Consider the following 27,891-nt stretch of genomic DNA (forward strand, 5'->3'; position numbering starts at 1 on the left):
TTCTCGAACATCTGTAACATACAAGGGATTAGTAACAAGAGAGGGGACACAAGAATATGCACAGTAAATAAATTAATAATATGCACAGTAAATAAATTGATGGTTGTCGAATGCCTGCAACAAACAATGGGTTAGTAACAAGAGAAAAGACGAGTACGAGACGCGCGCCCACCCTCCGCGACGGCTCACGAGAAAGTGAGGAAGTGGGCAGGTTTGTTCCTGTTGAATTGAGACGTACGTCACTAGCACGTTGGACTGACGGAGAGCACCGATACCGCGGCACGCTCTACCGTACTCACTCGCTCGCACACCTCCCCCCATAGACCACAGAAATTCCTCGGCACGCGTCACACCGACGGAGAGCACCGATACCGCGGCATGCTCTACCGCTCTCGCTCTCTCTCGTTCGCCCGCTCCGACCATCTTCGGCATCGTTCGGTACGCGTCGACACCGACGGAGAACACCGATACCGTTATCACCGAGAGATGGCGCTACATATTAGTTCTAAATGCTCGGAAACCGTGTTTTTTGACATTTGTAGTCATTTGTAGTCTTCGAGTAAAGATAAATCTGAAGTAAACATAAATAAATCATATTCACTGATGATATTATTAGATTGTAATATTTCTGGAATAAATTGTGTCAACTGTTTATTATTATATAAAATATTGTTTTCATTTTAGATTAAGGTAAATGGATATTATAGTTTGATAAAACTATATAATTGAAAGCAATGAGTGGTGGAGTAGTACCCAGTAAATCAACAGTTTACATTTCAAATTTACCTTTTTCATTAACAAACAATGATATACATCAACTTTTACAGACTTATGGAAAAATTGTAAAGTAAGTTAAAAATATCTTGGCATCACTTATAAACTTACATGAATTGTTTAAATTAATCATATGTATGATATATTATTGAATTATTTTAATAAAAAATAAGCTGTAAAAGGCATTAAATTTTTAAATGAGAAGCAACCTTGAAATACCAACAATTAAATCTGCTTTCAATGATGTTATTTCTCATTGCTTATAGAGTAACAGTAATGAAAGACAAAACCACACGCCGAAGTCGTGGTGTTGCATTTGTATTATTTCTTACTCCTGAAGATGCTCTTTCTTGTGCAAAAGGTTTAAATAACACTGAAGTAAGTTATTATATTGTTCATGTAATAACATTTGTTACATCGTATTGTTAATAGATAATGTTGAATAGGTAGGAGGTCGTACAGTTAAAAGTTCTATAGCAGTTGATAATGGACGCAGTACTGAATTTATTCGTCGAAGAGACTATCCAGATAAATCTCAATGTTATGAATGTGGAGAAGAGGGTCATTTGTCATATAATTGTAGAAACAATACATTAGGACCAAGGAATCCACCAATAAAAAAGATTCGAATTAGAAAGAAACACAAGACTAATGATAGTCCATTCACAACTTATTGTTCAATAGATAGTGATGGAGAGTTAATAGAGGACAATTCAGATGAAGAAGTACACACTGGAAAAGATTATCCAGATAAATCTCAGAGTTATGAACATGGAGGGGCGGGTCAGTTGTCATGTAACTCCAGAAACAATACATTAGGACCAAGGAATCCCCCAATAAAAAACAATCGAATTGGACAGAAGTACAAGATTACTAATATCCCATCTACAACTCACTGTTCAATAGATAGTGACGATGAATTAGTAGATGTCAATTGGGATGAAGAAGTAGAAACATTAAGTGCTGCAATTGCATTGGAGGTACTATTTATTTGAATACTATTTCTATTTAAACAAAATAATAATCAGATTATTTTTATCTTTATTTTGAACATTTAATGTTTCATTAAACATTATGAACTTCAACTTATATGTACTCAGAGATATAAAAATATTTAGTGAAATTGTAATAAATATTTATTAGAGCAGTGATTATAATATTAATGTAGGTTTTAATAGACTTTTTTATGATATACATAATATGAAACTATAACTCATATAGCACAATCATTTTATAATACTTCATATTTTAGCATAAACAAAAAGAATTTGAGAAAAGTCAAAGAGTAGGAAGTAAAGTATTTGAGGAAGAAAACCAATTAATTCAGAAACCAGGAAAACGATACAAAAGAAACCAATATTTTAGTGATGAAGAAGATTTCAGCGAATGAAATGTGTGTTACAAAATTTGACAAATGTAATGAAATGTGAAGAATATGATATTGATGAATAATAGGTATAATGTAATATAAATGTATAAGCTTCTAATTTTATAAAATATAAATTGTACATAAACGTTTAAATGTCTGTACATATGCTGTTTTTTGTGTACCTATGACTTGTAATTAATTTAGAATATATGAATAATAAAGGAACAAGTGTTTTCTAATTAAGTTCTAGATTGAACCCTGAAAACATTGCACTGGAATGTGGAATTACTATGTTATACATATACTGTATGTATGCATGTCATATGTAACATACTCACATGTTCAAATTAATCTTTCAAACACAGTTCAAAGAGCAAAAGAATTTTCGAGATAAATATTTCTCTTACAAATTTCATTTTTTAAAAACACATATGTATCAAATTTTTAAGGTGGATCGGTGAAGGTTTATACTATGTGAACAAACAGTGACTGCATGTATTATATTTTGGTATAATAAACTAACAGTAATGACAATTTCAGAATATAACCTCAACGAATGAAAGATCATATTTTTAGTATAAACATTTGTGTATAATGTCAGGTTTAGGATTAATAAGTACATACACTTCTGATTCTGAAGATGATGAAGTTATTAAGGATAACAATAATAAATCCAATGAAGTTTCTGAACGGTATCTACTTTTTTTATTTTTGACAATTGCGTTTCCAATTTGTAAATTCCATTTATAAGGAACATATCAACATATTGAACGAGTTAATTTAAGAAAAATGTGTTTTACGAAATCATACGAGTATATATAGACGGATATAGATGTGTACTTCCACAACTAAATATATGTCTATTCACGCAATAAAAAAATATAATAAACTGTGTTTAACATATCGATAGAAATGTTTTTATGAATAATTATATCTATTTAAAGGAATATCTCTTTGTGCACTTTTCTAGTAAATATTTATACATATTTATGAAATACCTTTAATTTCTAAGGGTTTTATTATTTCTTTTAATCAAAGAAATAAAGAAATCCAACATTCTTATTTAGATGTAACTGGCTTGATTAACATAGGTGTTTAAAATTTATTATTTTAATATTACAGTTTACCCTTACCTGGGAGTATTGCAGCATGGAAAGGTGTTCCACATCACGAAGAACTTAGTGATGATCCATCACAACACAATGGACGAATAAGAAGTTTCAAACATGAACGTGGGAATTGGGCAACCTTAGTTTACATTGACTGTTAGTAATAATAAAAGGAATTATTAGTACAATAATGAAAAGAATTATTAGTATCATTTAATGATATTGGTTAAAATACTCTAATGGTTTCAAATTTTAGATGAACCTAGTGAGACCATGCTTTTATGGATGCTATCAGTATCGAATGAATTACCAATGAAATGTAATATATTTTCTGAAGAGTTTCATATTAGCATAACAAGAACTTTAATTTTAAAATTCCATTGGATTGAATCCTTTGTAGAGGAAATTAAAAAGTTATGCGAGCAGACCAATCAATTTCGTTTAGAATTTTTGAATGTACGGACATACTGTAATGAAGAAAAAACACGTACATTTCTTGGGATAGAATGTGTTGATTACAAAGGAACTTTAGATAATTTTGTAAAGGATATTAATAATTCTCTTGTAGAGTACAAATTGCCACCTTTTTATGAGGTAAGACATGTTCAGTAAAATATTATGATTTTAATTGTATAATTCATATAAAACGTTCGAAAACTTCACAGAATTCTTTGCCCTTGAATACTGTATTAATATGTTCGCACCAATATTTTCTTTTGCGAATCATCCGCCATACTAAACCAGATTTTTTTTCATTTCATAGGATTCTTCATACCACATCAGCTTTCTGTGGTGTCTCGGCGATGAAACAGCAAGTTTAAGCAATCTTACATCCTCCTTGACAAATAAGTTAAATCACTATTTAGCTGAACATATAGAAGAGAGATATATACACATCAACAAAGTACATCTTAAAGTAGGGAACAGATTATATGCATTCAAATTAAGGTAATGAAATATATGTTTTGTTATTTCCTAGTGATTGCAATTTAAAAAAGTATGTCTCAAAAATATTATCATTACTATATATCCGAAGGAAGTGAGTTTTCAAATATTGTCTGTTGATTTTCCGTTTAGTATGCTTAAAATACTGTGTATCTAATTATGCTATGTAGTACTGCAATCAATGAAGTGGTCATTCATCTTAACTTTTGATACAATATAGGTTGTCATTAACGTCGAAAACTACATAACTTATTCGTTATTTGAGTATATGATGTAAAAAAATCCTTTAATACCTCCATAAGCATATACGTAAGTATAAAAGTTCCATTAATATTTAAACAACATTATAAAATATTACAAACTTGTTCAAGTCAAATCTGGTATTTCGTTTTTAAATTTAATTAATTCTGATCCTAGCGGGAATATGAGAGTAAATTAATGCGATTATATAGTAACAATATATTTCATTACTGTTACACAAAGGCGAGTATCGTATATAAATGTGTGTAAAATATTCAGCGTGTCCACGGTCAACGTGGTACAGGAGAATCATGATTAACACTCGTCAGACTTCTAACTCATATAAAAACATAGTATCTCAGTAACCAAATTATTTACAATCGTTTTGTTCATTTATACAGATGTTTTATCTATTTATCTATTGTTTTCACAGAGAAAAGCGTAACTTATTATATACACGACAGCATATGATTGTTTAATCAGATCATAAAATATATTAAGTACACAACAAGGAATGTTTAAAAAGTCTTTGAATTTGCATACGTTTCAAACATGCACGTACATCCTGTGTCTATACGTGTGTTTACCGCGTGTTGTGATATGTATTGCACCACGATATTTAAAAATAATTCCAGTTTATTAACGTCACGCGTAATTCGCTTATAATATTTTTGTCGAATACAGTTAATGCTCTCTTAATCGTACGGATTCAGAGGCGGTAGCATATAATCCTATGTTATAATATACCTCCGAGTCTTCCTTTTTCCGTATCCTTACCTTGCGCACTAGTCGTTAAGATCTAATCACAAAACACGAGCTACTTGACGCGAAAGAGACTTTCTCCTCCTTATGAAATTCCGTTCGATCCACTCGTCGACTTCTCCGGCAAACACTTCATGATCGTTGGTTCTATCAATTTCCACACTTCGGCAAGCTATGGCATGTTTAAAATAATATTTATTTATCAACTCGTCCGGGTAACAATCCATTTCAACAGTTCGCGGGTTTGTATCAGATTGAGTTACCGGTAATTTCCGATTTTATACCTAAAATCTTTTTTTCAATGAATTGTTCTATGAAGCAGAAAGTTACTGTTCACATTAAAAGGGTCGATTTTTTTTGTCGAAAAAAGTTATATCAGAAAGTGTGCCCGCTGGTACCATTTAACTTTCGTCTGAAACATTTTTTAATATCGTCAATAGTTTCAGAGATATCGAGTGAGTCGATTGAAATGGGACACCTATAATGTATACGAAAGTTCAAAGTTTTCATTTCCCCACATAAAAAATTATTTCATCTAGGAATTTAAGTTCAAGAAAGTATTTCACCTTTAAATATTTGAATTAACCGTGAAGTATTCACTCTAAATGGGAAATAACATATACAGACTCCTCTCGATTATCGTCCCGAACTCGGGTCCACGCCGAGACAATAATCTTGTAGGGAGAAATGCTTCAGACCGTCATAAATTCATTTTGTGGCCGAAGCCCCCTCGGCAACAAAAGCGTAGGGGCAGCAAAGTATGCGCTTGGCAGGATCCACGGCCTCCCCAGTGGTGGGGATGACGTCTCGATAATAATCGTGTAGGACAAGCCAGACGATAATCGAGAGGAGTCTGTATGACCAAACTAAAATCCTCCCGTCACCTCCGTCCAGATGTAAACTTACCGATTCCTCATGTTCTCGGTAGCATAAAACGTCACAATGGTTATATACTCTGAATTTCATGCGAACAGTCGAATAATCTTACCTCGGAATGGCCGCGTATTTGAACGTTTACGAGGCTCTGCAGCACCGTGGCGAGTATCTCTAAATGCGCGTGAACGAGCTGCGTTTCCATGTGTAAACAGTGTAACGAGAAGCAGTTCCGTAGCTCCACATTCGCGATCACGGATTCCTGGGCGACCATCTTGTTTTCCAGGTATTCAACCGTGTCCGTCTACGGCACGTCAAACAGAAAGAAATTCAATCGTTAAGGCAGTCGTGCATTTGTGACTGACAAGGGAAGGCACGGAAGTGTCCCCCTCCGATTTTGATGAAATTTCGTATGTCTGTTAAGCAGTCAAAAATAACGGATACGTATTTTTTTTATCGGCTGAGACGCGACTCTAAGGGGTGAAACCACGCTCGCCGGACATTATGTTTCTCACTCGACGAAATTGTGATAGAATATCATTGACTGTCCTGAGTTGCTCTTGAAACTACTTGAAAGTATTTCTCGTGAGTGAATCGCTCAACTGTATTTGTGTTTGTTGTATGTCGTGACAGACTGCCTTTAGGCATTCGTTTTCTGCGAAGAAACGCGCCGGTAGCCGAGCACAGGCTTGTCCGTATGGTAGATTTGAACGAATTACGTAAGATAACGTACAGGTTAGAGATGATATATTATCACATTTTTCCCCTCTCGTTAATATAAAAGACCTTGGGCAATTTCAGAATAATCACGTAATGAGTGTAGAGACGGTAACAATGAGGCGAGTTAAGTCACCGGATAAATATACATTTCTTAAGGCTGTGAATCGTCACTCGCGGAGGATTTATATTAATATACTTGCATCAGTGCCGCGGATGACTCCTTGCATTTGACGTTTCTTTAAGGACAGCATCGTGGATAATGCCCGCTGATGATCGGCGCTCACTCCCCGCTCGTGCCTCTCGCATAATATTCTGTGCGCCACCAGAATGTCCAGAAGCAGGTTCAGCCTCTCGCAGACCATCGTCTCTTCCCTGACCGCCTGCTGAAGCGCTCTCGACGAGAGCAAGTTGAACTCTCTGCAACGACGATCGCGTGTGAGGGTCTCTTCGACGATCCATATGTTGAGCCTTTTTTTTGGGAGGGATTCTCGAACGTTTTAACCGAGGAGAAAATGTCACGACGGCTGTCAAATAGGGGAAATATCCGTGGAACATGATCCATGAAACATTCGTCGATCCAATTCAAGTAACTCTTGTTGGTGTTTCCGAGTCGCGTCGCGGCTGATGGTATAATTTACTATACTGCATCCCATATTTTATCGTTTCTTCGAAATGTCTTTTTTATATTGGGCTAATCAGAACTGACAATTCAAGTATCAACCTTTACAATTGACGGACTAAATTTGGTGATAATCTATCTAGATTGAAGATTCTTGGCGTTTTACTGTTTCTCTGAATATAATCGATTTACACAGAGTATACTCAAAAGCTAATGATTTTATGTGAGAGTTCAGAAGGCAAAATCCTTTGATGGTATGTACCCTCAGGAGCAAACTGGGCTTCTGTTAGGGCATAGTTTCCCAACCTTTCTTGGCTCACCGCGCCCTTTTAAAATTTATGTTTGTTCAGCGCCCCCTTCGGGTAAACTATCTTTATTATGAAAATTTCCAAGTGTACTAGTGCGTGTAATCTTTGAATCTTAAACAGTTAAATTGAATACAAAGTAATATAACTAGAACGCTCCCTCAGATCTTCTCAGCACCTACTTTGGAAACAAGTGGAGTGGGAGAACAACCGCCTTGGTAAATATATTTCAAATGTTAAAATGCATGTTAATTTGGAATTTTCAGAAACTTCCGAAACCAAATGGTAGAAGGCCCTTTCCCTATGCCACTTTTTCCCCTCATGGAAGTCGAGTTTGCTCGTGAGTGTACTATGTATCAAAAAGTGAAAACTCATAGGATGATCTCGTACAAGAAACGTTCGATTTTTTCAAAAGCTTTCCCCTCATCCTAACTCAATTTTAAGCAACCCAATTTACAATCCATACTTCTAACCACTAAATTTAACCACGGTGACGCGGATACGACTTACTTCGAAATTATATGAAATCCTTTTTTCATCTCCTGCCAAATGGTGGACCCACCGGTGGCCCAAGCGGTGGCGCCATGCGGCTCGGAGGCCAAATTACTCAGCTGCGTGCCCAGCTCCGCCATGTCCACGGCGTAGCTGTGCGATCTGATCGCCAGACAGTCAGCGATATTCTTCAGCCGGGAAATCCCAAGCAGTATCACTCTGATTTGATCGCGGCTGTTCGCGAACTCTGTCAACGTTTCCGGCGGTACCAATTCCTTCGCTTTCGAGGACAGTTCCGACGTGGCGAACTCGTCCGGCACTCGCCTGAACACCTCGCGAATCTTGTGCTGTGTTTCCTCGCCGGTGTAGGTGAAGAAGAATTGCACGATGTGATCCTTGCACACGACTGGGTGGCGTGCGATAACCGTGAGAAATCGTAAAAGGGATCGTCTTCTTTCCTCCAGGAATTGAGAGTCCGCTGTCGAAAGTAGAATCCTACGATTAGCCCTCGAAATATGGACGGGTCCACTTTGATCCGTAGCAGTTCAGTTGTATCGAAGTTTCTTGGACTGATTCTTTAAATCTTTTTTAATGCGGAATGATTTTGACTTTGATGTGGTAGGAAACTGTTACAGTGTCGTAGGTGTAATTAGAGATGGATATATTACAAGTAGGTTCGAATCTAACTGGATAGTTTTATAAATACATATTTCGAAAAAGGAAAGCAATTCTTTTAAGTAGACTTGAACCCAGGCGAAAGAGGTTCGAACCGAGTATACTCGAACCCTGGCCGAGTGGGTTCGAACCTTTTGTGAGTACTTCGATCAGAAGTTTTCTATTCTTTTCAATTGTGTGCAGTTTAGCGAAAATTATATTTATTTATCGATACTTTTTGAACATAATTAATTTGTTAACAGTTAAATGCCTGATACAATGAATGATAATGATTCAATCAGTTATCCGTATCTCACTAGCACTTAGAATTCGAGTATTACTTGTGAAGAGTTCGAATCTAAATCTAAGAGAAGGAAAGAAACGGAAGTGATGGAGAAATTAGGTAGACTGGAAGGATAATTTGGCTTTTTTAGAGAAAGTAAGTCCTATGTAGTGTTTGTATTAATATGTTTAAATAACTAAATAAAATATGTTACCTCCTACGATCTTCTTCGGTGGAAGCTTTGGTATCAACCTGTATGGAAATCTTGCCAAGAGGAGCTCGTGTAACGATACGAAATCATTGTAGCGTCTATAAACGATGGAATTAAATCTCTGAAAATAAAAACTGTTTTCAATCCATTACTCCGTAATTCTCGTTTACGATTTAAATACTGAATGGGGAGAGCGTCGAAGATTCTACATTTAGAATATTTATCCTAGTTCGTCAGGGTATTGTTATCATGTAATACCTAAATAGTTCTACCATTATACGTGTTTCAGTTAATAAAATCGTCTATGAATCCTTTGATTATTTTATAAACTACTGTACAAATTATACATTGTATTATGTTTCAATGTTTTTAAGAGGACATTAAAGTTTCTTGGGATCATCGGGGATGCCATTGTGTCGTCCCACAATAAAGTCACCCCCTGTATAACACGATTGAAACAAAAGCAATAAAATTATATTTACTGTTTGTTATTATTTATTAGTATCACTATCGTTTGCAATAATTTTGACATTTTCAATAGTTCAAGAAATAAAATGGCGTTAATCTAATGGTTCTTTGTTAATTTCACGTATATAGTATGGTTTCACAGTAAGTAATATGGGCACAGTGGATTTCATTAAATCCCTGACAATACAGTTCCTAAATAAATTTTTTGATCATTATCTGTTTACAATTTATACGGTTTAAGGTGCATCACGACTTTCAATGCAGTCTTCTTCGTAGCACATATTGTATTCTCATACTTGTTATGGAACAGTTATAATTTCTATTCTTTAATAGTGTATTTTCTATTAGCTAGTTTTTCCCACGTGTCCATTTTATACCGATAATCGTACGTGGATCATTATTAAAACCCAACTGCTCTGTTATATAACGGTTGTTTGAATTTATTAGCAGAACAATAATACTTTTTAATAATACCGTGGTAATAATAACCGACATTATGGAGTAAATATTGTTTCGGGAAAATTACATCTATAAATACTGAATTTTTTCTGTTAAGTAAATAATTAGTGGTTGGCAATGACTGTTTATAGTGAACGCACTAAACGTTTGTGTACATTGAAATGAAACAAACAAAAAGATACCTTGCTCGTCACTTGGTACTCCACGTGCTTCAAAAAGATCCCCTTCTTCTCTGGCACCAGATTGACTTCTATAGTGTCCAGATTACAAATGTCCGTGTACGTAAGGTTCAATTTAGCCGGATTGTTGCCTTTGAGCAACCTCTGAGCCAGAAGCGTCACTTCCGAAAGGTCGCCAAGAACAGGAACCGGTAATTCTGTGAAGCAGACAGGAATAAGTAGAATAATATGACAGTTCTCAGGGTGATTTTTAACGCTGTATGTCCTGACTGTACTTTGCAGTATTACTTATGTTAAAATAAAATGCTGCCATGAACCAATATACTTAGAACCTAACTAGGACTTACATGCCCTGAGAACCAGATGTATGTAAGTTTCGAGCAAATTGCCAGCAAATAATGACAAAATTTATCTAAAAAACCATAGCCATCTGTTTCCGCATTTAACTTGGGGTTTTCAGACAATGCTTGCTGACAAAATAGTGAAGCAAATTGGCAGCAAATTAGCAACAACTCTTGGAACCTAGGCCAATTTATAACCAGGGCTATATTCCAAGACTTGCTGCTAATCTGCTGCCAATCTCTGTGCAAGTTTGGCAAAATTTGGCTTTGCTGGTTTGGCTGACTGGAAAGTATTTACTAATTCTTTGAAGGCCTCTGAGATGTTATAAAACGGTGCCAGCACTCATAAACATTATATTTAGTTATTCGAATAAAAATATAAAGAAAATAAAAAACCGTATCTGAACAATTTTCGAGTACATATCTGGAATAAAAATTGCGATAAAGAAAAATAACGGTAACACAATTCAGGCCTTAAAGGGTTGAACGGATTACATTAGTCCCAAATAGATTATCTGTATTTCCCAACGTACGATAATTACTTTAATATCATAATTATTAGAAATTTAAATTCTTGATTCCCCCTTGTTATGGGAAGCCCTAATATTTTTGATCAGTGTGGATATTTTGGAAATAGTTTCATCAGTGGATATATTCTTAGAATATTTTCGAAATAGTTTGTTCAGTGGAAATATTTTGGATTTATTTGGTTTGATGACAGAATCAGTCGTTCCAATCGATAGGTACTGTTATGTATCGTTGCAAGTTTAGCCGCGGCCACAAGCAATTTCTTTCGGTATTGTTTACCGCGACGTGAAAGATAATGATCGTCGTAACCGCAACCTCGATACTCGAGAGGACTTTCCTGACCTACGGTACTTTGCTACGTGTTCACGATAAAAGCGGAGCTGAGAGACTCATTCCCAGTCACTTTTCTCGCGGATGCGTTCCCAGCCACGCTTATCCGCGTGAACGTTAAATTTTCAACCATAACTTCTGCAAAACAATGTTACTAATTCGCAACGGTCGCATACACAAATATTCTTTGTTCGTTATTTATAGCAATCGGTTGGATTGTTATTAAATTTCATAAAAGTCAGAAATTCCGAAAGCTAGAATAACAATGGGTCGCGTATCTGAAAGTTAAAAAAAGGAATGAAAAAAATTGTTTATTAAAAATTGCTTCTAGAAGCTATAAAGATGTGTTATAGTACTTTATGTATATGGTAACTTAATAAAATATTCGATTCGGTGTAGGATCTTGCTGGTATAAAGTTGTTTCAAAAAGCTGTTAAGAAGTATTTTTATGTATGTGGTAACTTAATACAGAGAATTATAGAATATGGAATTGTGACTTCATTCTGTGTAGGATCTTGTTGGTAGAGTAGATAAAAAAAACATTTTACAGAGGGTACTATAACTACTATTATAACTATAAACACCAAGACCGTTTTTTTATGCAATTATTCTGTGGAAAACACGCTTTACCATAAAATACAAAATGTTAGTAATTGTCAGTAATAAAATCTGTAAGATAGTAGACGAGTTTCAGAAAGTAAGTCAATTAATTCACGTAAAAGAATTATCGATAAATGAATTGAAATGAAAAAGATGGCCGATCTGGCTTCTTTTAAAAAGGACACGAAGACTTAACAAATTACTCACAGCACCAAAGTCGAACGGAAACGCTATTTTCAATTCAATTGATTTCGAAAGTGTGCGCATGATGAAGTGCTGGTAAGAGAAATTGCCGGAAGAACGGTACATTTCCGGTGAATCTCCTTCAGTCGTGATAACCGTGTGTCTTTTCACCGATAAGAAAAGCAACCAGCGATTGCGCTGGTCAGTGATACCATTAAGAACCTGGTTTCTTCACACGAATGTTAGTAATACGGTGTAATTCAAATTGGTAGTTATTCACCGTTATTCCTAAGGGTAACATTTCTTTCCATAAAAACTCCACAGGAACAGATATTTTCTTAAACGAATCATATAAGTTCAAACAGAATTTTTGTAAAAACGAAATATGATTGTTTAGTTTGATCCCTGGTATAAATAGAATAAGACCACCATTATAATAATATTTGATTTTCAACTAAATGAACTCATTAACAGGGGAGTTAAATTTGTTTTTAACTCATGTTTGCAGAATCTGTGCTACATATTCTTGAACAAAAAAAATAATTTCCTATTATAGATAGGTAGATAGGTTGACAAATACCCTAATATAAATTGTCCATCAGGCGGATGATTTCGAGGAGAAGAAACAGAAGTAGGAAAATGTAATTAATTTGAACGTTGTTTGCCGTAGACGATTTCTACGCGTAAGAAAATTGCTTTACCAGAGGCAATTAAAAGCAGCGTCTACCTTGAGATTCAGAGTTCTCCAAGAGCTTGTCGCTGGGTTGTTTTCCATGCTGAGCAAACGCGACTAGAGCAAGCCCCTTATACAATCCGCTCCGCGTCAGATAGCCCGTCTTGCTGTCCACCAGTTCCCATATCTAAAACAGACAGCAAAGAAAGTTGAATTAAAAACATCTTTAATGTTGTTTCTGTTTCTTTACATTTACCAACTACTTAATTTTGTGCAGGTAAACATATTTTTTGTTTATATCTTCATCAAACATGTTTATATCTTTCTATTCTTAGTTTTAGTGTTAAATAAATATGTAAATAATTATGGTAAAATGTGTAATTTTATTTTGTGCATCCCACGTACAGGGTTAAAACACATACAGATGCCTGATGGGGAGTTTTATGGGCAAAATTCAGGGGATCTGCTCCCCCATAGACAGAAAATCATAGTTACACCAATGATTCCCAATCGTATTCATCTCCAAACTGCCTTTTTGGGATATTACAACTGAGGGCTGCGAAGGGTTAACGCGTAAAATAGACAGCTATAAAAAGTGAAATCTCAATATGTATATTTTCAATAACTATACATGATTCATTGATCACATATGAATTTTCACGAAGCTAACATTCGCTGAAAACAATTAAAGAGTCATATATTGCAGCTGTTGTGTCTGTAAATATGGTGTATCATTCCTGGAAAGTTTTTTTACCAGAAAAACTTGGTGTTATTGTTGCAGGTAAGAAATGTAAATTTATTAAACTAGTAGCATTCTATTTGCTTCTACAGCCCATGTAGTGATCCTTTAACTGGTTTGAGAAATTTATGTAGGTATGCATATTGAGATACACTGAGCTTGTTGTTCAATTTTATTTCCTCATGTTCCAAGGTAGTTCTCAATTATTGAATGTATCAGGGGAAAGTTGTCTGAACACTTTACTGACCAGTAGTCTATTGACAGGTTTTTTGATTTCAGTGCTTATTAATAAGAAGCCATTTATTTACCTATAAATCAGGATTTAAGAAGAAATCGTTATCTTACATTGTTACGTTTCCCATTGTGATATTTATTGTCTAATTTAATTTTGGTTATCTTTAACAGCCTGTGTTTTTAATATAAAGTAGCCTGTTAGTATGCGCTTTAACTTCAGTTTTTATCGATAAAAAGTCAATTATTCACTTTTAAATCAGGCTTAAAGAAGAAAACGTTACATTACGTTGCTATGTTTTACGATTGTAATTTGCAAGTATAATTTAAGTAATAATAATTCCTTGGCAGTTGATCGTTGGATCTAAGAAATCCATTAACTAGTTGCTGGCTGATAATGTGTTTAAGCAGAGGAGTTGATTAAATTCATGCCATCATACTATCTATGAAATATAGCGAAATTGTTTCCTTTTTCAGTCTACACATCGTCTCCCGAGTTCTTAACTGTTTTAAGTTTATTTTCTAAAAAAATTTCGTTAATTCACGTGGTCCAAAGAATACAAATTTATCATAATATAAAGAAAATTCAACCCAGAAAACAACAACTATTCTTTGAAGTCCTAACACTGAAACTTTGCAAATTTTTTTCTCTTAATGGTTGTATCTCCTAATACTACCAACAATTATAAATTGATGTTGTTAATAAGATAAAATTGTGGTAAATATTGTAATAAATAGCTATTCAGTAGATGATATTATAGTATGTTTCATTACTTCCCAGCTTTTATAATATTCAACTTCGTATACTTTAAACTCAGTGTACAGTAAATCCTCGATAAGTGTTCGAAGGTTCCTCCTTTAGAACTGTGGTAGAACTTGAAATTCTGAAGCCAATGATATTTGTTTCAGTTCCAAATGGCCATTAGTTTATGAAATATTTAATGTTCAGCGTCGAGGAGTCTTCGAGCACTCATCGAGGATTTACTGTACTCAGTTTAGAAATTAGTGAAGATAGAACAATTGAGAACTAAATCGACGATATACCTGGTGCAGGAAAAACACTGGACCCGTAATAACGTGAACACTTTGCATAGACCGAATCGAAAGTGGCTGTCCAAGCGAAACACAGAAAGGTTAAACTGGAAAAGGATAATGTGCGTCGCAAAACCGTGCGATTTACCTCGACTAACGGGGCGCAACCTCGAGGGGAGGCAACGCTGTGGACGATTCCTAAGGATTAGGCCATAAATGAAAGTAACTGCATTCCGTGAATTTTTATACCTTGCGCCGCCATTCCACTCTCCTCACCTTCTTTCGTTCCCATTGCCTCTCTGTCTTTCACCGATCTGGCAGACCGAGCGGAGACCGCGCGTTACTTGCATTTAGATGATAGAATCTAAATAGACTGGCGAGAGTGCATCTCTGAACAATGGACGAGAGACGGTACAGAGTGACACGAAAGTACACGGAAAAAATATAAAACTGTCTGAATGATAATCTATACAGTACTCGTAATAATTAGTTAAAAGAAATTTTTAAGGGGGTGTTCTACTTTAGCAGATAAAAAAATCAGTTTTCTTTTTTTTGCATTTTCTTATAGCCATGAAAATGTGTTCCTGAAGCATTAGCGAACTCAGTATTTACTTTCACTTGAAAACTGATTAAAATTGTCGATATAATTGTTATTTACAGTCAGACTAACATGCAGTAAATGTACATCTACAATTAGTGATAATTAGGGTCTTGTGTCGTTCTTTGGTTTGTTCGATAAACTTTCCAATTTTTTCTTGAAAATTAAACAAAAATGAAATTTTGTTTACAATAAGGAAACAAAATTTTTGTTTTTTTTTCCATTTATCTGTAAGTTTGTTTTCCATTAGTATTTTGAAGTAGTTTAAAATATTAATCATTCAAATTAAATTGGTAAAATTGCTAAAAAGTATAAAGTGCTATATGGAGCCCCAGGTAGATACGATACCAAATACGGAAGCTACCTTAAAAACGTTAAAATAGTAAAAGTGCATTCCCGACCGACGTTACTGCCCTGGTCATCACAAATGTGAATGCCTATGTCACTGTCGATATTACTGCCCATGTCATCGCCAATGTGAATGCCGATGTCACTGTCGATGTTACTGCCCATGTCAACGTCAATGTCATCATCAATGTGAATGTCGATGTCTCTGTCGATGTTACTGCCCTCGTCAGCACTAATGTGAATGCCGATGACACTGTCGACGTTACGGCACTTCACACTGCCAATGTGAATGCCGTTGTCACTATCGATGTTACTGCCCATGTCACCGCCAATGTGAATGCCGATGTCACTGTCGATGTTACGCCCCATGTCAACGTCAGTGTCATCCTCAATCTGAATTTCAATGTAACTCTCGATGTTGCTATCATTGTCATCGCGAATGTGAATGCCGATGTCACTGTCGATGTTACTGCCCATGTCAACGTTAGTGTCAACATCAATGTGAATGTCATGGTGGATTAAATTCGTGTGGGTAATTAATGGTCGCTATTTATCAGCCGTAAGATTATTATTACAAACGTTATGTGTTAGTTTCGTACTTATATATGGAATAAAATATTCATTTTAAATAAAACCATTTTTTAAGGATCTTTGTTTCACTTTATGAAAAGAAAAATTAAAAAATATTTTTTATTTTCATAAAATGAAACAAAGATCTTTAAAAAATAAATGGTTTCATTTAAAAAAAAATATATATATATATATAAACACTGCATATTAAATTCTTAATTGAATAATATTAAATTAATAAGGGTGGCGATACTGTTTTCTCATCTGGACGGCCAACAACCCAGGAACGGCCCTGCCTATGATCATTTTTACCCTGGACTTATTATTTGTCATTGACGCGATTCATTGTCGGAGTAGTCGATGGTACCGACAGGGATTGGAATTTCGGAGCTGAAAAAAGATAAACGAAAACGCACGAGAGGAGAGATATCAGCCAGCAGGAAGAGGAACGATAGGCTCGTGTGTGTATGTGCGAATGTGTGTCGTGTAAAGCGCGAAACAACTGGAACATCATTAAACAAAATTATTGCGAGGAGAGATCGAGGGAAGGGAGATCGAAATGTATCCGCGAAGGCTTTATCTCACGTGGCCGTTGTGTTCGTGTCGAGCGTTGCATGGTACGCGCACAAAGATCCGTGCCTATTGTTGTACTTCTTCCGACAATTGTTCCTGAACATTTACAAATGATTTATTTTGGTTGCATTCTTCAATCGTTGTATCAGGTGTACGATATTATGTAATCCCCGGATTTTACACGATTCTCTAAAACTCGTTGCAGTCAAATGTTTAATAGAATTAACCGTGGATTTTTATTTACTTTCGAACGTTATACTTAATAATAAAATTTATACCAATGATAAATTAATTATAAGTTATAGAAATTTTTGTTTGACTTCAATGTTAATAAATTGGTCCACAAGAAGATATATTTGCATAAATGTCCTTGAATATTTTATGGCTCGTATCGAATTCGTTTTCTCTGTCGACTGAAATATAAACTTAGATAGACTATTTGATAGACAGACTCCAGGAGATGAAATTATACAGTTCCATTTAAGAAACCACTGATAATTTGGAAAATCTGGATTAGAATGATTTATTAGGAATTTAGAGTCGTCAGTTTATGGAACCTTGTGAACCAAAGTATTTTTATATAATTTCAATTGGTCCAATGATATCGAAACTAATTAAGTTTGTCAAGTGATAATATACATTTGGTATATAGTTATTACTTATTAGTGATATGTATTTAGTCTTATGTCCATTTCTGAAAGATTTCTATTTCTTTAAAGAACAAAATATTAAGTGTTAGATATCATAAATATTATCTTTTTCATTGAACAAGCCTTCAAAGAATTGCATTACATCTGAAATGACGTAATTCTTAACTGATTTCGTTCTAAAATTTAATTAATAGTATTAATACGTTGATATCTAATCTCCTTATACTTTTGACATTAGGTTTTTATGTCTACATGATTATTCTTACGTGAATTCGTTAATTCCAATGTAAATATCGTCTAATCATTAAGTGTATGCGGTTTTGCGGTTTAATTGTAATATGACGAACCACGAGTACTTATCTATGTGGTTACTATAGATAAATATTGTTGATTGTATATTTTCTACTTATTCATTAAGCAATGTTACATCGTATTTATAGTAATGTCTTTCATGAAATTATGTTATTGTCTAAAAAATACTGTTGCACTTTGTAATCGATACTATCCTATTTAATAGAGTTTGTACAGAGACTTGTAGGCAATAAAACAGTCTCTTGCTATTCATTTCGAGTAAATAATTTCGGCATACTTAGGCCTCTGTGTTTAAGAACTACGATCACAATTAGTTAAAATGGATCGAGGTCTTTTTCAATTGAATCTCACCCCTCCCCACCAACTTCTGAACGCTTCGGCAATATAATCGATCGAAACGATTGTCATCAACAGGATTTCATTTTAGAAATAAAAGCATGAAACCATAACGCTGTGTTAAAATAAAAACTTTCAAGAGTAATATGACAATTTGTCAGTCCACATTAATATTATAATTTTTCATTTTACTATACAAAAATACTGGGTTTTTATAATCTGTCAAAATGGCCGATTATGAATTATCTTCGAGCTAACGTCAAAATACTCTTCAATGGATCCGTTGAGGATTGTTTTAACATCTAAATTTATGTAAAATCGCGTTGTTAATTAATAATTAACATTTGTTGTCATGCATGGACAAGTTGACATCGAGCGATTTGACCAACACTTTTAATATGCACACTGTTGATCATCGTTGAACCTTCACCACGAGATTATCGCGTTTAAAATGGGTCAATACCAACGGATACGAAAATCTTCAGCAATTAGCATTTACCAGAACTGCCCATTATCTTATGAATGCGTTTCGATAGTCAGGCCTTGCTGCTTCTAGCTGGAATTCCAAAGATCTGTGGATTTTCTGAAGAGGCCACATCAACTCTCACCTGTTCAAATTCAGTTACAGAAAGAACGGCCGTATAAATTACCCGATAGGAATTATTCTATTTAAATAATTAGTCGAAATTCTTTGTCGTAATAACAAAAACTCTCGAGCATACGTACACGTTGAATTCTTAGATCTAGTGAATCCAGGCGCCATTGTACTGTTACCAGAACAGGGACGGTTGAAAGGTTAAATCACCTGAACTACTGTACATTAAAGAAATGTTGGTTCTGCTTGTCTTTTGTTATATACAGAATACTATAAAATTTCAGTAACCAGTATAGACCGTAAAGTAGCCAGGTAGTAAATTCATCAGGTCCATAAAGAGAAGGTAAGTTGAGGTTTGGGCCTAATGGTCGACAAAAGGTAAATACCATGGCATTAAGGAATTAACTGAGCAAAACATTCCTTTCCTAAATTAGTGTCCTTTTATATCAATTGTAAAATTTTTGAAACGCCTGAGCTGTTTTGGGTCCCAGACCTTTTGTGGTCAAGGTCTGCTAAAGGTGCTCCTGTTTATGGACTCGCCGAGTTTACTACCTACCCACATGATTCTCGTCGATTACACCATAAGTAGTAGGTATATACATACATATTCTTTAAGAGAATAATACAGCTAATAAATATTCCTTCAAGAGTTGGAAGAGTATACTATTTACTTTCATCATCTGTAATTTTACTCAAAAAAGTATTACCTTCTTATAAGTAACGTTCAGGGCTGATAAGGCGATTATAGAGAGCAATAGACACACGTTTCTGCAACTTCACTCCTTTTTACGAGCTCCTCAGTGGTGACACGATTATAAGGAGGTCTACAGAGCGCAATTATAGAGAGGGAATTGCAGTATTTATCGTGGTCGGTTACTTTTGTGATCAACTGTGACTTGCGTAATTCGTCACGTTGCGAATATGATACTTTACAGGATAATTGGATTATTCGAAACTTGGATAGTTCAAGTATTCGAAATCTGGATAATTCGAGTACTAAAAATCTACGTTATCTGTATATGTACTCGAAATCTTAATAATTCGCATATTTGCAAATTGGATAATTGGAATATTCGAAATTTGAATAATGGAAGTATGAAAAATCTGAATAATTGAAATATATTAAACCTGAATAATTCTAATATTCGAAATCTGAATAATTCTAATATTCGGAATCTGGATAATTCAAATATTCGAAATTTAGATAATGCAAATATTCGAAATCCGGATAATTCAATTATTCGAAATCTGAATAATTCAAATATTCGAAATCTGGATAATTCAAGTATTAGAAATCTGATAATTCAAATATTCGAAATCTGGATAATTCAAATATTAGAAATCTGAATAATTCAAATATTCGAAATCTGGATAATTCACTTATTAGTCCTTTTAGTCGAACTCACGAGCAAGACTTGCAGCAGATCAACTGAATCTAATTACATATCTAAGGACTGGATTCGTGGGAGATATTGTTACTTTTGAGAATAAAATTGTCGCATTTGGTCCATTGAGAGCACAAAATTAATTTCAGCCGAATGAGGTAAGATTTGAAAAAGAAGGATGAATCGCAAGAACGTGGTCTGTATCGTCTTACACGATGTGTATCATTTCGAATCATCCCATTCGTAGTGATCTGCGATGACTAGCGATAAAGCGGCGACCCACGTAACGTTATTTTGATTGTGTCATTAGTCAATGAACGAGACGCGACGTTCAATCCCTCTTGCGCCGTTTCGTACCGTGTCGTGCCACTTTATTGCTGCTAATTTCTTTTATTATCGAACGCGTTTGTTCGACGATTTTTTTTGCGAATACATCTTCGCTCAGTCTACTGTACAGTGATAGTGCATTTAAGAAATATGTATCAAGATTTTATATTCGAAGCGTAATTATATAGTTAATATGTAACATTAAAGGAACCAACTAAAAAGAATTGATTTCTCGAGTAGGGAACGTTCGAAGATAATTAGATTGCGGATGTTTATGCAAATTCAAATTTTTGTATATTAATTCTCGAAGCCAGAATATGAACATTCATTCTTCAAGGTTTTATTGGGTTCCAAATGAAATGGAACGTTATAGGTATGGCAGGTTTTATCTTATTGAATTTTGCAATCTTAAATACTCGACAAACACATGAGATTCGCAGTTTGGTGATAATGATAATAACACCAATAATAATGATATATGTACAAGTTTTAAGTTATGTACATATAATACAACGGGCATGGAATGTATTCATTTTACATTTGTTCTCCGAATTTTTAGTTTTGTTTAAACCAAATTTTACTACATTATCGATGTTTCATTCGTCGGGACATGATTCGATGAGATTTAATTATTTTTTGACGACGATATTCGAAACAAGAATAACAAAAGGTAAATAACATAAAAATTTACCGAGAGTGTAATAATTACTGAAATTAATTTGGCTGAAATTTAATTTAATTATGTGCTGTACGACTTTATCGAAACATCACTGGACAGAAATTAAAGGTTAATTTAAATAGTGAAAATTGAAAAAAAAAACTGTGAAAATATGTATATAACTACTGCAGATTTGTAAAACGCATTAATGGATGCTGGAGCTTCTGGTAGGTAATCTTCCACCATTACGGAGGGGCGTCCAAGCATTATATCGTCAGCGGGCGTGTTAGTGATAAAATAACGATACTAAACAGCAGACAGGGGACAATGGATTCCTGCCCGCGAAGAGAATTTTATATTTTAAGGGGAAAATTGACCGATAGCATAGAATCTTCATGAATGATTAATGACGACAACAGGAAGTAATCTTTTTAAAAAGTTTGTCGAAATTAGTTATTCTAATAATACAACCTATCTTTGAAGTATTTATACAGCTGAAATTTCTGAATCTAATGGATCGAGGTGTTCTTGTCTGTGAAACCAGCAGAATTGCCTAGTATTAAAATGTTAAACTAATAAAAAAATTTGGAGTAATACAGATTAAAGAAATATTGGCTGTGATCATTTTTTGTTACAGAATCTTACCATAATAACTTTATGGACCTGAATAGTCGATGGAAACAATGTAGTGAACAAAACTTCATTCAAAGGGGACAACTGACCGATAGCGTATAATCTTTATGAATGATTAATAACAGAAAACGATCCTGCTTGGAATAAATAGTAACTCGATTATACCATAATAACACTTTAAATGCAAATCTTACGACTACTTCAATACACTAAAATTAAACATAACTCAACTTGTAATTCCAACATGAGATATTGCCTCATATAATCATTACCGGCATAATATTTCAATTTTCTCATTTTAATCCTATACAGCAGGAAAGAATTAAACACTAAAACTACCACAGCAGTCAATATCATGAAGATCGTAAACTTTTGTACAAATTATTGCAATGTTATTACCAGACTGCGAATGTTCAAACGGAAAATGCAATAAAATAAAGATTTTTTATAAAGTTTAATGCTATTTCGTGTTCCTATTAACGTAGTCAAGCCTCTAGCAGAGAATTCAAAATTCTGCTCCATTTTAATTTTTAGATATTAGTGTCTGAAATTTTGAATTTGCATAAACTTCCGCCGTCTAGTTATAACAATGCACTTCCTGTGATTTCTCGAAATTTTTACCGTAATATATAAATAAAGAAATTAATTATTTTATAAATTTGTGTATTCTCAAAATCTGCCATTTTTACTGATCGGAAGTAATTAGAACACCTGAATTGTACGAAGAAAGTGTGATGTTTCATAAAAATGATATATTTTACGCCACTTTTATTATCATTACATTAGCGTAAACAATGTTCGAACATTAATATCCCCTAAACAATATTTATTTCAGACTTTCAGCAATTTTGTAATGCTTTGTAACATTTACTGCATATTCGATAATTATCCCAATACAGTAAATCCTTGATGAGTGTTCGAAGGCTCCTTGACACTGAACATGAAATATTTCATTGGCTTCAGAATTCCAAGCTCTATCACTGTGCTAAATCTCAATAAAAAGTCAGCGTTACACCTGGTGCCCTCTTCTTGCCAATGCCTAGGAATCTTCGAACACTCATCGAGGATTTATTGTACTTATGAGGGGAAGTATAGGTATACCTCAATCGTTGGTACATAGTTCCAATGTCAATTAGAGATGTTCCTATTTATTCCTTTTAAATATCTACCTTTCTATCTCTAACAGCAACCATAAGCTATTAGTACATCAGTAAAATAAGGACTTGGAGAGACTTCAATGCCAGTACATGAAACAAAATCCTGCCAAATTTTAACCTTTCCATATTAGTATCTAAAATCGTGTATTTTCAATAAGTTTTTGCGATGTAGTTAGTGGACGATTGTTTTATGAAAAATGCAAACTATTCCCGCGTACGAAGATAATTTCTGCGAGATACATAATGGTGGCCAGAAATGATACTGCCTGAATCTCTCTCGTTCCTACTTTTTCTTTGGGACGTACTAATCGCAGATAAGAGCGCTTCCTGGAGTTGAATCGTCGTGGAGTCGCGTCACGATCGTAAAAATTCTGAAACGGTTTTCCCTCGTCGGGAACCGCTACGTAGGACATTTATTCACGTGGCAACAGTTTCGACACGTATACACCGTATACATATACCGTTGCGCGAAGCACATACATTTTATTCGTTATCTCACCGTGTTAATAGAATTCACACGTCGGACCAATGTAATCGACTCGGTAGTGACGTATTAACTCGCAATTAAATGTGTTCGTTATTATACGTATGTGCCAGGGACGAGTACAATATTATTCGGAAAATGCACAGCTACAGGAGACGGTATCCAAGAAATATTTCGCTGCATTTGTATAATTAATTCTATGTAACTGTAATTTCTATACATATGTATCCACCAAATTCCGAAAGAAATAGGATCACGATGTTTTATTAATTCTAGCCTCGAACGGTCAAATAACGGACCTGATTTTTATAATACAGGCACAAATATCAGTGCAAGTAAGTTACAATTTTTATAATTTAATTTTGAATAGGAAATATTGTTTTATCTTATGATTGACATTCATATTCGTTCAAGGGGAAGTAAAAGTCTAGTTTTCTATGAAATTAATTTTTGTTTACTATATCGTATTATTAATCTTAACAATATTAATTTTATTTGTTAAAGTTATCACTACATATTTAACACGGTAGAATTATTCGTGAAGGGGAGAAATTTTTGTTTATCGTTTCCGAAAATTAATATATCATTTTGATTTTGCATAAACATATATGCGTTCTGACACTTATATTCGTTACACGAAATTGTTTATTTCGAATTTGACGGTTCGTATAACTAGGTCAAGTTATATTTTTATCTGGTTACAATTAGAAAAGAAAGTTTAAACAAACATTTAATTGTTTCAAAAATATAAAAGTACTTTGTTAAACAAAATAACCATAGGAATACATCTAGGGCGAAAAAATATCTGTTTACATTTGAAAAAGAAATTATGCAACTGCATGTTGCAATTGCGGAAGAGACTCTGCCATAAGAAAGATAGTTATCTTTGAACCGATCAACTTTTTCCTCCAATCTCCCTATAATTAGAACGTGAAATACTGAAAAGACAACGTATAAAATCTGAACGTTAAATATAAACATTTGCATCATTGAACTTTAATTTGATAACAGTTTTGTTGCGCAGCTAACATATCTGCAACGAGCTATTAATCGATTCGTTCATGCATTCATAATTGCATTTCAATGATAGAATTCGTAGGAGATGAAAGGGTGTCAAGAATCGAATTCTCAAGAAATGAAATTTTCCTTTAAATTGTTTTTACGATAACGAACACTATTACAATAGAGTTAACATTCTTTTTTTTTATAGTATTTTATTTAGTATCTTGTAGAAAAAAATTGAAGCATTTAACTAAAAGCTGTGTCGATTATATACGTGAGCGATGTGGTAATCAAAGTGGTAATATTGATTTTACAGTTTTGCATGCTCAATACTAATCATTGTTGCGAAGTGTAATTGGTTTTTGTTCTTTTATTGCCATTTAATAAATGAATTTGTAGAAAATTAATGTTTGCTTTGCAATCGTAATATAACTCGATCAACAGATTTTAAAATTGTCTCTTTCAACGTTCCGCGACCCATATTTCATGATAAACAATTAATACAGCTTTTTTAACGAATTCTATTCATTAACGTTATTATTCATGCTAAAACGTAAATTTTAATGATATTAAACCTTTTACAGATAAGAGATTGTTCCGTCTGTCGAGCACGATTAGTCAAGGTTATTCGTGTGATCACAGGCTGTTGCAGATGGAGCACACATTTCCTTTGCTTTGTGTTAAAAAAAAACTTATGAACGTTTTAGAAATTTCGTTTAATATAAACATTATTTGTAATAACTGTACACAGAGTGAGTTAGGTAAGATCGAAACCTAAAATATTTCTGTTATAAAATTTATAAGAATGTAAATATATTTTATGTAATTTATTATTTACAATTCATTATTATGCAATAATAAAATTTCTAAAATATTCGATTCAGAATTCACGGTCATCTAAATTGTTTAAGGGGAATGGTAAATTCTTATTGTCATAGTGTTCTAGCTGAGAAGAAAAAACAAATTTATCCATGTATATGTTAATATACAGGTTGTCTCAGCTAACTCGATTACCTCGAATAACGACTTAACGATACACTTTATGAAAATTTTGAGGCGTGGAACATAAATGGCAACAAGGGGCACATCTTATAAGGTATGTGCTCTTTTGTGGGTGGAGGCATTTCAGAGATTTCAAGGTAACCTTGATTTTTTGTAATGGAATGATCTGTTTTTTGTACCATAGATCGATAGGGTATAAAATTCTGAGTAAAAATGTGTTGACCTTCATACGCCCGAAACCTAATAGTTAACGAGATATTTACAAAATAATTTTTAATACGTATGTAGTTACTATCTGGAAGCAATAGATGCTCGAACGCTCCTCAACTTCAATGCAGTGATTATTTTGTAAATATCTCGTTCACTATTACGTTTAGAACGTATGAAGGTAACCACATTTTATTCAGAATTTCATACTCTATCGATCTATGGTTTAAAAAAAAATCACGGTGACCTTGAAATCTCTGAAATCCCTCAACCCACAAAAAAAGCACTTACATTATAAGATGTGCCCCTTGATGCCATTTAAGTTCCACGCCTCAAAATTCCCATAAAGTGTACCGTTAAGTAATTATTCGAGGTGATCAAGTTAGCTGAGACACCCTGTATGTGCACTTCCATCCATAATGTATTAGGATACCCATTACAACTGAAGCAAAAGGAATGAATTTTATTATTTTACATTAACGTTACATTACACATGTCTAAACACTATGTATTAAAAGACCGTCAAACAATGATAATTATTTCTCAAGTTCCCTTTGCATTTGGTTAGTGTCCCAATACTTATGGACAGGAGTGTAGACGTGGCTGGCGACAAAGAGAAGGAGACAACAAGGAAACGAAGAAAGCCTACCTGGCTGAGAACCGAGCTGCTCAGCTGAGACTTGACAAGGAGGGATTTAAACACCTCTCGTTCCACATTACCGCTCGTGGGAGAGCAGATCTTCTCGTAGACTTCTCTGTAGAACGCCGGTATGCAGCCTGGACCAGCGCCGCGACGAAAATAAAAATAAAAGGACATCATGTTTCGCGGCGAGACTACGGAACCGCACTATTCCACAACAACGTTGCGAAATGAATAAATCGACGGTCCGGAAGCATCGTCGCCGATTTATGTGTCGAAAAGGAAAAAAAAACGACGCTTTATCTCGCGAACGCGTCAATCCATGATTACGAATACAACGACATCAGTTATCGAAGTTCTACTCTGATCTTCGCACAAATATTAATTCGATACTTTTTCCTTCCCTGCCACTTCGAACTGGTTCTTTCCTCTCTTTTTTTGTCTAACCAGGCAGATTAATTTTTATGAATTTCTTTTGTATATCGTTAGACAAATTTTGAATGTACCGATTTCTAAAAAACAAAGGTTATGTCAGAGATGTCCATTTTCGTCCTTGATTCGTTTTTAGATGATTTAGTTTGTAATAAATGTTAGAGGTTAACACGTTGCCTGCCGCGAGAAGCACAACGTGGTGCACGGAGAATCCACGAGAAAAGCCGCGAGTATCAACAATTAATTCTCAAACACTGTTAGGTTTAATAACCGGGGAAAGTAGCAGCGTTCGCTTTTCAGATCAATGCAGTTTTTACGCAGCCCAAAATACACGACTGTAAGCAATAGAAACTACATTTGGTGGAAAAAATTCATTGACACTTAAATAAACTTATCATTATCCTGTTCAAGGATAAAACAGTTCCGGCCAGAAGGAAACAGATATTTGTGATTATTGCAGCAGTGAACGTGTTAAAGTAACGTGACAAGATGGAAAAATACGAGAGAGTAGGGACGACGGAGTGTTCGCGTGATTCGACGCGATGAAAGGGGGCACGAGTCGCTTTTAAAAACCGGACGACCTCGGCGAGACCTTGTCAAAGGTGCGTACGGTACACGGGTTCATCATTTACCGAACGACAGATCGGTCGACGCCATGTTGGATCACTTGTAGATCATCCGGGATCCTGCCAGGTTCGATGCACCGATGCTTCACGTAATTACGGTCACGTACGCGATACCTTTTCTGTGATTAATCGACGAACACACGCGTCACGGTTTCCGAACGAACGACGATACCAGTTGTCGGCGAGGTACAAAACAACACCGCGAAACCACTGACACACGCCATCGCCGTGTGGCGG

The 27,891-nt window shown here is 34.6% G+C and overlaps 3 protein-coding genes across 3 annotated transcripts; 2 read left to right on the forward strand and 1 right to left on the reverse strand.

Moving 5' to 3' along the window:
* The first annotated feature begins 560 nt into the window (after positions 1-560).
* LOC107191958 (zinc finger CCHC-type and RNA-binding motif-containing protein 1-like) lies at positions 561-2,164 on the forward strand. The gene is made up of 6 exons (XM_015581112.1): positions 561-576; positions 685-847; positions 1,041-1,152; positions 1,221-1,461; positions 1,681-1,754; positions 2,027-2,164. The coding sequence occupies exons 2-6, from the start codon at positions 735-737 to the stop codon at positions 2,162-2,164; spliced, it is 678 nt and encodes a 225-aa protein (XP_015436598.1). The 5' UTR covers positions 561-576; positions 685-734.
* Positions 2,165-2,737: 573 nt separating this feature from the next.
* Positions 2,738-4,204, forward strand: LOC107191977 (U6 snRNA phosphodiesterase-like). The gene is made up of 4 exons (XM_015581132.1): positions 2,738-2,835; positions 3,266-3,408; positions 3,509-3,846; positions 4,016-4,204. Exons 1-4 carry the CDS (start codon positions 2,738-2,740, stop codon positions 4,202-4,204), a joined length of 768 nt encoding a protein of 255 aa, XP_015436618.1.
* Positions 4,205-5,035: 831 nt separating this feature from the next.
* Positions 5,036-27,685, reverse strand: LOC107191966 (sorting nexin-8-like). The gene is made up of 9 exons (XM_015581120.1): positions 27,661-27,685; positions 26,606-26,733; positions 13,172-13,304; positions 10,466-10,659; positions 9,360-9,477; positions 8,227-8,686; positions 6,993-7,209; positions 6,188-6,376; positions 5,036-5,371 (listed from the first exon to the last, which is right to left on the reverse strand). Exons 1-9 carry the CDS (start codon positions 27,683-27,685, stop codon positions 5,285-5,287), a joined length of 1,551 nt encoding a protein of 516 aa, XP_015436606.1. The 3' UTR covers positions 5,036-5,284.
* Positions 27,686-27,891: the final 206 nt, after the last annotated feature.

Source organism: Dufourea novaeangliae, unplaced genomic scaffold, assembly GCF_001272555.1.
Source record: "Dufourea novaeangliae isolate 0120121106 unplaced genomic scaffold, ASM127255v1 scaffold248, whole genome shotgun sequence".
Lineage (NCBI taxonomy): Eukaryota > Metazoa > Arthropoda > Insecta > Hymenoptera > Halictidae > Dufourea > Dufourea novaeangliae.

What these genes read in the sequence shown, in the direction of transcription:
- LOC107191958 (XM_015581112.1), top strand. Translation starts at nt 735, where the DNA reads ATGAGTGGTGGAGTAGTACCCAGTAAATCAACAGTTTACATTTCAAAT. An exon ending in ACTTATGGAAAAATTGTAAA is followed by an intron (nt 848 to 1,040) that starts GTAAGTTAAAAA and finishes CATTGCTTATAG; the next exon opens with AGTAACAGTAATGAAAGACA. An exon ending in AAGGTTTAAATAACACTGAA is followed by an intron (nt 1,153 to 1,220) that starts GTAAGTTATTAT and finishes AATGTTGAATAG; the next exon opens with GTAGGAGGTCGTACAGTTAA.
- LOC107191977 (XM_015581132.1), top strand. Translation starts at nt 2,738, where the DNA reads ATGTCAGGTTTAGGATTAATAAGTACATACACTTCTGATTCTGAAGAT. An exon ending in TCCAATGAAGTTTCTGAACG is followed by an intron (nt 2,836 to 3,265) that starts GTATCTACTTTT and finishes TTAATATTACAG; the next exon opens with TTTACCCTTACCTGGGAGTA. An exon ending in AATTGCCACCTTTTTATGAG is followed by an intron (nt 3,847 to 4,015) that starts GTAAGACATGTT and finishes TTCATTTCATAG; the next exon opens with GATTCTTCATACCACATCAG.
- LOC107191966 (XM_015581120.1), bottom strand. Translation starts at nt 27,685, where the DNA reads ATGGCGTCGACCGATCTGTCGTTCG. An exon ending in GTCGACCGATCTGTCGTTCG is followed by an intron (nt 26,734 to 27,660) that starts GTAAATGATGAA and finishes GCGCTGGTCCAG; the next exon opens with GCTGCATACCGGCGTTCTAC. An exon ending in AAATACGCGGCCATTCCGAG is followed by an intron (nt 5,372 to 6,187) that starts GTAAGATTATTC and finishes AACATGCCATAG; the next exon opens with CTTGCCGAAGTGTGGAAATT.